The sequence below is a fragment of the Pleurodeles waltl genome, chromosome 7, assembly GCF_031143425.1.
Source record: "Pleurodeles waltl isolate 20211129_DDA chromosome 7, aPleWal1.hap1.20221129, whole genome shotgun sequence".
NCBI classification, from domain to species: domain Eukaryota; kingdom Metazoa; phylum Chordata; class Amphibia; order Caudata; family Salamandridae; genus Pleurodeles; species Pleurodeles waltl.
In genome coordinates, this window is record NC_090446.1 from 1,494,602,777 (window position 1) to 1,494,613,565 (window position 10,789).

At 48.7% G+C, this 10,789-nt stretch overlaps 1 protein-coding gene across 1 annotated transcript in view; it reads right to left on the minus strand.

Moving 5' to 3' along the window:
- LOC138247089 (GRIP and coiled-coil domain-containing protein-like) overlaps window positions 1-5,367 on the minus strand; it is a 77,275-nt gene extending 71,908 nt beyond the window's left edge. Inside the window, exons 1-2 of the mRNA XM_069201835.1 lie at window positions 5,326-5,367; window positions 5,031-5,063 (exon numbers count right to left, since the gene is read on the minus strand). Of these exons, the coding sequence (XP_069057936.1) occupies window positions 5,031-5,063; window positions 5,326-5,367 (75 nt within the window). The remainder of the gene's footprint in view (window positions 1-5,030; window positions 5,064-5,325) is intronic.
- Window positions 5,368-10,789: the final 5,422 nt, after the last annotated feature.

Sequence of the window (10,789 nt, forward strand, 5' to 3'; positions counted from 1 at the left end):
AGGACCTTCTTCCACGGTCCCTGGGGGAGTGGTTCTTCTGGGCTGCAGAGTGAAACCCACCAACAATGGGGCACTCAAAGACAGGTTCGGCGGGCTCAGCTCGAATGTAGCGGGTCCAGAAAACTCCAGCCCGACCTCCCCAATCAGTCGAAATACAACAGCCGCTTGTGACTGACAAGGTGATACAACAATACGCGAACAAGGAGGAGAAAGAGCAGGTCCATTTAGACCTTAACATATTGCACTCTTTGACTTTTAGATCCATACGGGAAACCAGCAGTCCAAAACTACTTGTCCCGCGAGGCACAGTGTTTTGGACTAAAACAGCGAACTCCTTGGAGCCATCATGCGTGACATGAAGAACTTTGCATGGTGCAGTCACACAAATTCCCGCAGGCTGAGGCCACATCTTGTGAGATGGGACATCAGGCCACAAAGAACATGCCTAGTTTAATGATATGTAGGGGTTAAATATGGGGACCTCTCCACTTTAAAGGGAGTGCAAAATGCCACAAATGTGTCTCCCCACTCTAGCTTAAATAGAATTTGGCCGAGGGCTGTTGTGCTTCTAGCAAGTAACAAGCACAAGAGTTGCATATGTTTTTTAGAAAAAGAGAGGAATGGCAGTGCTATAATAATACAATCAGCAGCAAAGCAGATATTATGCTCTAGTTTAAATTACTTAGTATCCTCTGTTCATGTGAGGCTAATTCTGAGTGGTGATTTGAACCTCATACCTCATTCCTGCTCCTGGCAGCCCCCGAATTCAGATAATATCCAGAACTCTAGCTCTAGTTGTGTAATGTCAAATGACCCAGCGGGGCATTTATCAGTCAGGACACATCTACACACCAACTTTGGCACTTGATGGAAAGCCCCTGATTTCATAAGATCCTTCTTGATGAAGAGGAAAGAATGTGTCAAATTAGACCAACTCACGTCTAAAAATTCCAAACTCACCCCTGGAGTCCCTCATGCTTCAATATAAAAAAAAAGAGGACCCCTCACCCCAAGGGGACAGGGCTCCACAAAGCCAAAGAGTATTCACCTGAGAATCACTAGGTGGATGTTTGTTTTTTATTTTAGGAATTCATGGAGGGACCAGTAGATGTCCGAAATTTACTGAGGATAACATCACCATGTAGTGAGTTATTTAGGTCTACATGGATTCAGAGTTGTAAATGAGGGAGTGAGTGCTAATTCTGAAAGTGTCATAAGGACTTTCGTACTCAGAGACTGCTGGATTTGGTGTGGCAGCACCTCTGCATTGTAGGTGACTGAGTCACTCCCACACCAGTTGGCAGCTGTCGGCCCAACCCTCCCGGCTCACTAGCAGCACCTCGCCAACACCCAACCAGTTAAACTGATTTGTGACAGTCTTGCATGGAACTCTGAAACCCCTCAGGGAAATTGTGGTGGAAACAAGCCTTACCCTTTTCACTCTACATATAAGTCTCTTACACACACACATAGGCAAGAAAAGAGATTCAGGACAGTTTTCAATACATTTATTGAAATTACTGCAATCTATGATAAAATTCATGAGCTACAGCAATTAGGAGAGTGAGGAATTACAAAATCAGGATTGTGAAAATTAGCGACATAAATAGAAACAACACCAACATATTGTTATGACACAAATAAACAATTCCTACCTAAAAGCCTAATCTCTAGCCCCTTAATGAGAGCATGCCGATATAAGCCAAATCTGTCCACACAGTGTCCATGAGAACCACACGCCATCCCTGTTACCTTGGTACAAGGTCCGGCCGCCAGTCTCCAGATCAGGATCCATGCAGACACAAAAGATGAGGTCAGCCGAAAACCAGTGTGCAATATGGATGGAAATTATGGCTGGAACCCCCTCTAATGCCCTTTGTCCTACAAAATGTTTTTATAGGGGGCATGTTTATGTTCATACCCGGAAGCCTGAGGTGGGTATGTACCTAAGCTCTTGACTGTTTATGCAGTCCTGGGGCCGGCAATACAAAATATTATTCTGTGTGCCTCGCATTCCATTCTTGTGATTCCGAGGAAAGAACACAATGCAAAGTATGTCATCCTTAGCACTGATAATGGTGCTTTTGCAGAATAACAGCTGGTATTACAATAAAACAATGCCACTGAAAGCAGCAATGATAAAATGAATAAAAATGAAGAGCGTAATAACTAGGTAAAAGGACACAGGCCGCAAGCCTAAGCCAAGCTATCAATGTGCCCAAGCAAATAACTACAATGGACCTACGACAAAAGTATGGTTGTTAGATGAAATGTTGGTGAGCATGTATGTGATTAAGTAAAAATGATGGGATATCCAGAGATATAAATTAATACCATGTGGAATTGTGGGAATTCTGTGGTTTTAAGATTGGTGTTTGTGTTTTTTGTATTTTTTACAAAGTAGATGATTTAAATGTACCGTTTTATATTGATGCCATGGGGCATAGATTGTAGGATTATGTGATTTTTCTATTGTGGCTTCATTGTTTTTCTTATAGATCTCGTATCAAAATGTATTGGGGAGGTGACAGGGGATATTTATACAGTCCTGAAGAGGGTGGTTGTTATTTGTAGGGTCTACCAAAACGTGTCAACGGAGTTTAAAAGCACAACCTGCATGGTACTGGGGATCTATATATGTTACTGAATAAATCCATGGATACCTGGTTATGTGAGAAGCAGATGTGCTGATTCATGAGGACTGAATATATTGCCTCAGATAATCTCCCTTAAATTTCATATACTGTATATATATATATATATATATATATATATATATAGAGAGAGAGAGAGAGAGAGAGACAAATATATATCTGTTGGGTTTATATATGTTATTTTGTTTACATGACAGGATTAAAGCCATATATTTTTTTTTAACTTCTGTGGTGTATCAGGCATTTCGATTTCGATCATACGGTAAGTGTGAGTACGCGATGTGAGAAGGGTACTTGGAGGAGTTGAATAATCTTTAGCTTTGTGGGTCCCTCAAGAGTCACCCTTCTGTCTCATACTGTTCTGTATGTATGCCCTTCATCTAGCAGATGTAATCTCTTAATTTGGTCCGACCTTCCATATGTAAATCGATGACCTTCACATCCCAGTTGACTTTCACTAAGAAGTCTCAGATTCATCAAATATTGGCAATTGTTTGGAGGCCACTAAATAGTGCACAAATGAAAATGTTCTCTGGCTGAATATGGACAAAATAGAAGTAATGATATTTGGTGTAAAAGTCTCTGGCAACTTCCTTTCATTAGGCCAAGGAGTTTGAAACCTCCTCATGCTCCCATCACTTGAGCAAAGAATGTGGGGGTTATATTTGATTCAGACCTCTCCTTTTCTTCTCAAGCACAAGAAATCAATGGAAAAGCACATTTACGTCTGTAAAACATGTCTGCTGCCTTATATGAGCAGACCCAAGAATCAGAGGATGCTTTTCATTCAGGAACCCAAGGATTATCCAGATTGCTCTATTGCTCATCCATCATCCTTAACGCACCAGCAAAGATCCTGACTGAACTTCAAACAGTCCAAATCAAAGCAGCAAGATTTATTGTTGGGCGGATAAAGAAGACCACATTTCCCGATGTGGAGCAAAACTAAAATAGCTGCCTCTAGATCAAAAACACATTAAACTAAAATCCCTCAGTGTCACATGGAAAGCACCACGCCTTATCTCCTCCAAATAGCTCTCTGATTGGCTTTTCCTAAAAATGTTGAAAATAAATCTACAACCCAGTAAAGGCTTTAGGCTTCTGATGACCAAATGGAGGAAGGAAGCACAGGTGGTAAACTCCCATCCACAGGAGGAACCAAATTATAGAATCTCCTCCTTTCTTCTACTAAGTTGCCTCTTCACTCAAGAGGTTTCTAACTCAAGCTGAAATTTCACTTCATTCATTACATCTATTAATCGCCCTCCTGTTGCATTCAGTTCTCCTTGGAACTCTACAAGTAGTTGTACAACTCTCTTGTAACCTTCATGGGTATCTCAATACTTTGGGCCTGATTTAGATTTTGGGGGTAGGGTTACTGCGTCACAACGATGGTGGATATCCCGCCCGCCTAGATCTATATCCCATAGGAAACAATGGAATACATTTTGCCGGGTGGGATAACTGTCACCGTTGTGATGGACTAACCCCTCCACTGAATTGTAAATCAGGCCCTTAGTCTCATTTCTCCTTCTGCTCCATTTTACCCTCCCATGCGATAATGACGCTCTCGGTCCCACCTCAATGTACCTTCATCTTCCCTGTTACTGTTTTGCCGCGACCTTTTGCCTATCCCGCTCCATCCTCACTTTACTACACCTGGAAAGTAGATTTGTTTGGTTAGGTTGCACATAATAAATGCATGTATGCAAACCCAGGGCTGGTAGCCTGTCTGTGTGTGATAGGACCCAGCACAGGTGAACAAGAGTTCTCAGGTCGGCTTCCGTCCAAGCCACGGTCAATTCTTCTTTCCCTTAGTTGTTCGAAAATTTTAAACAGCTTTTTATCGAATGGCAATAAGAGGCAGCGGCAGACATTTCCAATTTTGTAGAATACAACATTTCAAGAAAAGGGAACATGAACTGCTCAGTGGTCAAGCAATGGCTTCAGGGTTGGAAGACACTTATCTTGATTGTGTTTCTCTGGGCATGATACCAGTGTGGCGGGAGCAGGCGTTAGGTCGTTTGCTGGTTCAGTTTGAGACCACTTATTCGGAAAAAAGATTAGGTTAGAGTCTAACAACATCTGCCTGATTGTATTTAGTGCTAGTTGTACCTTAGCCTGCCTCTCACCGCATCTCCTGTCATGCTGCTTACTAATACTTTACTCATCCATCTCTAATAGTTTTTTGTCAGTTTTTAGTTTGATTTTTTATTCATACATCATTGCAACCTGAGCAAAACAGACATGACATAACAAAGAGCTCTGAAAGGGACACATGCCCATGGCACAAAGTATTACAGCGAATTGTAGAATAACTTGCAATGCAGTTGTGGCAAGCGGGGTACTCTTTAAGTAACACAAATTGCCCAGTACCTGCTCCCGCCACCCAATCCCACCCTTTGTGACCTGTAAGAATCAGAAAGGAACAAGAGTAACACAGAACAGCTTGTGCCCTCATCAGTTGCTAAGGATGTTGTCACTAGTACTGTGTCTGACCTGGCGTGTTGGTGACAGACGCATCTGTGTACTAGGTGTGGCAGCCCTGGTGGGCAAGCCATGCTTTTTATTTTTACTCCACAGAAGCTGCGGCGTCCGCAGGGGTGCCCAATTCTTGCAACATCTCCCCTGATATTCAACAGTCGTCCTCCACTTTATCGTCAGTTCTCACTTCTCTAATGCGCCTCTCCTCTCCATCATATCCCTCTTCCATGCCTGAAGAGTACAGCCTTCAGGGGCGGCTCCTCCGCTATGCGTTGCCACCCCTGCCAGCAGCAGCAGCTGCAAACCTTTTACAGTAAAAACATAATAAACTATATTTATTACGTTTTTACTGTAAAAGGGGTGGTGCCACGGGTGTGACAGGGACAGAGGGGGAGTGCTCAGTACTCCCCCTCAGTGCGCATGTATGTTTGGCCAGCCGTTTTGGGCCGGCCAAACATAGATGCACCCTGGGGTCTGTCCAACTTGGCAATGCAGTGCCGGTTTGGGGAGAGCAGGCAGAGGCTCCCGCAGCCTTCGAGCACTCTGGCTGGGTGCTCCGTCCAATCCTACCACTGCTTTCATGCTGATGGCAGCATGAAAGCAGCGGTTGTATTGGATGAAGGGCAGGCTGGGAGCCTGTGCCTGCACTGCAAAACTGGAGCAGAGCAGAGTGGAGCGTTGCGGGAAAAAGATACGTGGGTGCCCTGTCCAATCCTACCGCTGCTTTCATGCTGATGGCAGCATGAAAGCAGTGGTTGTATTGGATGAAGGGCAGGCTGGGAGCCTGTGCCTGCACTGCAAAACTGGAGCAGAGCATAGTGGAGCGTTGCGGGAAAAAGATACGTTTAAAATGTATTTATTTTTGTTCCCCCGCCGCATGCCGCCCCGCCCATTCTCCCTGCCGCGAGCCGCAGCTGAAACTTTTGTTCAACAGCGTCTAATGGCTACCCTTCTCTTCACTAGGACCATCACCAGGAGCGCAAACCTATATTGCATCTTACTCTTTTACCCTTTTAACTGCTGCGCAACACTTCTCCAGTATGGTGGTATATTGGCACAGCTCCAGATTATATGTAAAAAGACTCCACCTCCAACACTACATCTGAGGCAGCCATCTGACCTCCCAGGACAATGGAGGGGCCCGCGGAGAGAGAGACCCGGTCTAGTCTCTCCGCGGGCCGTTCGGGACGCAGGAAGTGGCGCAGGAGGCGCCCTATTGGTAGCCAGGTAAGTGGGGGAGGGCTTAGGACAGGGTTTAAAAGGGGGGTGGAGGGGTGGGGTCGGTCTCTGTCCGCGCCAACGGTGGGAGTTAGGCGTAGGCGTTTTTCTTGGGAGTTCGGCGTAGGCGGTGTTCCCGGTAGGCAGAGAGTCCAGTTACGGCAGGAGGTGCGCGAGGCAATTCGGAGGGAAGGTAGGCCAGGCAGGGCAATAGCAACCCCGCGGCCATTGTCGGAAGGCGGCGCCGGCGGATTGAGCCCCCGCGGGGAGCTGCGCGCAGCTCAGGTAGCGGGAAGCCAACAGTTGCGAGCGGCCACGTGGGGCACGCTCGCAAAACGCGGAAGCGCAGTTTTCACGGCAGCAGGGGACCGGGCTCCCGTTCGGTAGGCCGGCGAAGGGGCCGGGGGGGCCCAGGACACGTGCAGCCGGCAACAGGCCAGGGAGGCACAAAAAAAAAAAAAAAAAAAAAAATATATATATATAGATATATAAAGGACAAATTACATATTCATAATAGGGTAACCTGAACAATTCAGGTTGGGATCTAGCGTGAGGCATTGACTACTGGACACAGCACCAATCTCAGGTTATACTTAATAGAGCCAAGGGGCCTTTTAAAAAAATAAATAAATAAATAATAATAAGAATAAAATATAGAACAGGAGAATTCTTGCGATAAGGCTGCCATGGCAACCAGTCATGATGCAGAGGCGGTCAGGGCGGCGCTACGCGTTCTTGGGGAGGCTGGCCGGGCGGACCTGCTTAGGCCAGGGGTTTTAGATCAGGCATGGGTGGGAATGTCACGTCCGACGAGGGCCGCGTCCAGCCGGGTTGCGGCGGCAATTGCGGCATGCGAGTCGCAGGACTCGGACGGGGATCCAGCGGACCCCGGCGACGTGGTAGGTACCCACCAAAAGCTCCGCAGCATGCATAGCCCATTGATGTTTAGTGGGGAGGCGCAAGGCACACAAGATCCACGGCCAGGGGACGCAGAAGCAGGCGGCGCACCATTAGGGGCGGCACTTCAGGGAGAGGCAGGGCTGACCCCCGACAAGGGGGAACAGGGACGCGGGGGAGTAGATTCTGAGCAGCCCCGGCCCGGCCCTAGCGGAGAGGCCGCGCCATTAGATTTGTCATTCCACAAGGATGAGGGCCACAGCTTGGGGGCCTCAGGGGCCCCAGCAAGGAAAAAAGGTAAATACGCGGGAAAGGTAAAAGGGGGGGTGGCCAGAGCCAAGACAGCCACCCGTCAGGCCAGAAGTGCACAAAACACGGCAACAGACGGGGCGGGGCCCACAGGGGCCCCCGACCCACCCTCACAAGGACAATGGGACCAGGCGGAGGCCTGGGACCTGGAGGCCAGGATCCGAGAACAGCGCAGGGCTGTTTTGGAGACAGAGGCCAGGTGGGCACAGCTGTGCAGGGAAAGAGAAGAGGAGAACGCGCGCAGTGAAGCGGGCGTAAGGGCAAAAACATTTAGGGAAGAAAAACGGGCACAACCGCCAGGGGCAGCTGGGGGCACCTGGGTTTGGGTTCCGCAGGTAGAAACGAATCAGAGACAAGAGGCTGGTGCGGCCGAGGGGATAGTTGGCGCGGGGAACCCTGGTGACGCACACGGTCATGGGGACAGCAGAAACACAATGCCAGCGACGGAGGTTGGCAGAAAAAGGGCAATGCCAACTGGGCGCAGCACGGCCCAATCACGTTGGAACGAAGCACTGGAAGGGTCAGCAGCGGCCTTTTCCACCCCGGGGGAGCGCGGGAGACGCGGAATTGGTGTGCGCCATGCGGGCACGGAGGAGTCAGAAACGGCTCCGACCAAAACTAGAGGCTACGCCCAACATTCGGGCTACTGGGGAGGAGATGATTGTTTGGAACTGGATTACGAGGATGAAGGGGATGAATGGGAGGATGGTGAGATTCGGGATACGGTGAGCGCCATCCCGAGAGGGGGAGGGCGAGGGCGCAGAGGCGGCGCAACCTCTTCTTCGTTTTATGCTTTACAGGAGACGATCATAACTGATGGGCCTACGGGAGGTCGACAAGCCGCACCGCGGGGTAGGAACCCAAGGAGAGTTCCGAGGAGCATTGGAGAGAATGCAGGAGGTAAGAAATGGTGGTCAGTATGGGGGGAGGCTGGGGGGACGCCAAAGGAGACAAGTACGAGTAGATCTATTGGCGTAGGGGAAGGTTCAGTTTTAGACACACCACCTCCTATACCAGGTCAAGGAACGGGGGATAGCACAGGAAAAGGAAGCGCTGCGCCAGTTGACACAACAGATAGCAGCAAGACGGCGGGGGCGGAAGCAGCAGCAGAAAAGGAAGGGGGAGGGCTCAAGAAACGCCTTCCATATATGGGGTTAGCTATGCCACTTGGGTCACACATATCCGAAAAAACAAAAACTAAGATATGGAAACACGAATACGTAGACGTTTTCAAACTGCTGCGTAGGGATATACAGGCCAAGGAGGGCTCCAAGGAGGAGGAATGGGAATTGGCGCGCAGGCCCAGGGTCCCCATCACGATGGACAATTGGACGTCCGCCTTTTTGATATTCGCCAGTATTTACTGCGAAAAATACCCGGATAGGGCAATCGCACTTTTTAAGTACATGGACATTATCAGAAAGGCTCAAATGCATTTTGGAGGTTTTGCATGGCTCAGTTACGATGAGGAGTTTAGAGCCCGGGTGAGTGTAAATCCCGAAAAGCCCTGGGGGGATGTAGACTCAGAGCTGTGGATGCAATGGATGGCATCGGCTCAGACGGCGGCTTCCACGCATACGGCGAGCGGTTTACCAGTTCTATATAAACCCTTTCAGGCGCGCCCCGTCCCGGGAGGGGCGGGTGCAAACACAAAACATACAGGTTCAACTTCTGGGGCATGCTGGAATTTCAACAAAGGTTTTTGCTCCAGAGCGCAGTGTAGGTTTAAGCATGACTGCTCCAAGTGTGGGGGCCGTCACCCGGTTATACAATGCTTCACCCTCTCTAGCCCCGCAGAACAGTGGAGAGCGTCAAGAGGCAGGGGATCGCATGGCGCTCCTGCGCCAAAAGGGTCCTACACCAGTTAAACTGGATTTCTTGCTGCCCTGGTTGCGCATATATCCAGACACGGACAAAGCGCGAATATTAGAGTGGGGTTTTAGGGAAGGTTTTAGAGTAGGTTATCAGGTCCTAGAGAAAGAAGGTGGGCAGACAACTTGCGGTCTGCCAGAGAACAGCCTCAGATAGTGCGCGACAAATTGGCGAAAGAGGTAGGCCTGGGTAGAATAGCCGGCCCATTTTTCGAATGGCCAAGCGACTCGCTTATGATATCTCCTTTAGGAGTGGTGCCCAAGAAAGCGCAGGGAGAGTTTCGTCTGATTCACCACCTGTCATGGCCCGAAGGCACGTCAGTTAACTATTTCATTGCACAAGAGGATTCACGGGTAGAATATGCGTCAGTAGACGATGCAGTGAAGTTAGTACTGAAGTGCGGACGAAATGCAGAATTGGGAAAATGCGACATCCAATCAGCTTTCAGACTGCCTCCTATCCACCCAGCGGATTTCGACCTGCTGGGCATGCAGCTTGATGGTGCCATATATGTGGATAGGGTTTTACCCATGGGTTGTGCGATATCCTGCGGGCTTTTTGAGACTTTCAGTACGTTTTTACAATGGGTTTTCGTACGATCAAGTGGGCATCGTTTGGTGACTCACTATTTGGACGATTTTCTATTTGTGGGAACAGCCTCCTCAGGGCAGTGCGAGCAGGCTTTAGGCAGTTTTCAGAAATTGACCCAGCAGGCAGGAGTACCTTTGGCCCCAGAGAAGACTGAAGGTCCGCTGCAGACCTTGACATTTTTGGGCATAGAATTGGATACAAGGGAGTTGGTGGCCAGATTACCTGTATCAAAGGTGAAGGAAATACTGGCTTTCCTAGCTGAGGTGCGGACACTACGTAAGATAGATTTACGGACGGCGCAAAGGCTCCTAGGATATCTCAATTTTGCGTGTAGAGTAGTGAGGGGAGGTAGGACTTTTTGTAGGCGTTTGGGGCTGGCTATGTCTGGTGCAGTGCTTCCACACCATAGAATTCGGGTATCGCTAGCCTTGCGGGAGGACATCAGAATTTGGGAGACATTTTTGAAGGATTTCAATGGGGTGCCAATGTCTTTCGGCGAGCAAGACACGGTGTGGCAGGTGCAAATTTTTTCAGATGCAGCGGGAGCAACAGGTTTCGGGCTATACTGGGATGGGAGGTGGTGTGCGGAGACATGGCCGGTAAGTTGGCTGCAACAAGGGAGAAGTATCGCATTTCTGGAATTCTTTCCTCTGCTAGTGGCACTGGCGGTGTGGGGACAGGAACTAGTCAACAGGACGGTGATATTTCAAATCGACAACATGGCTGTGGTGGAGCTAGTCAACAGACAGAGAGCGAGGGATCTT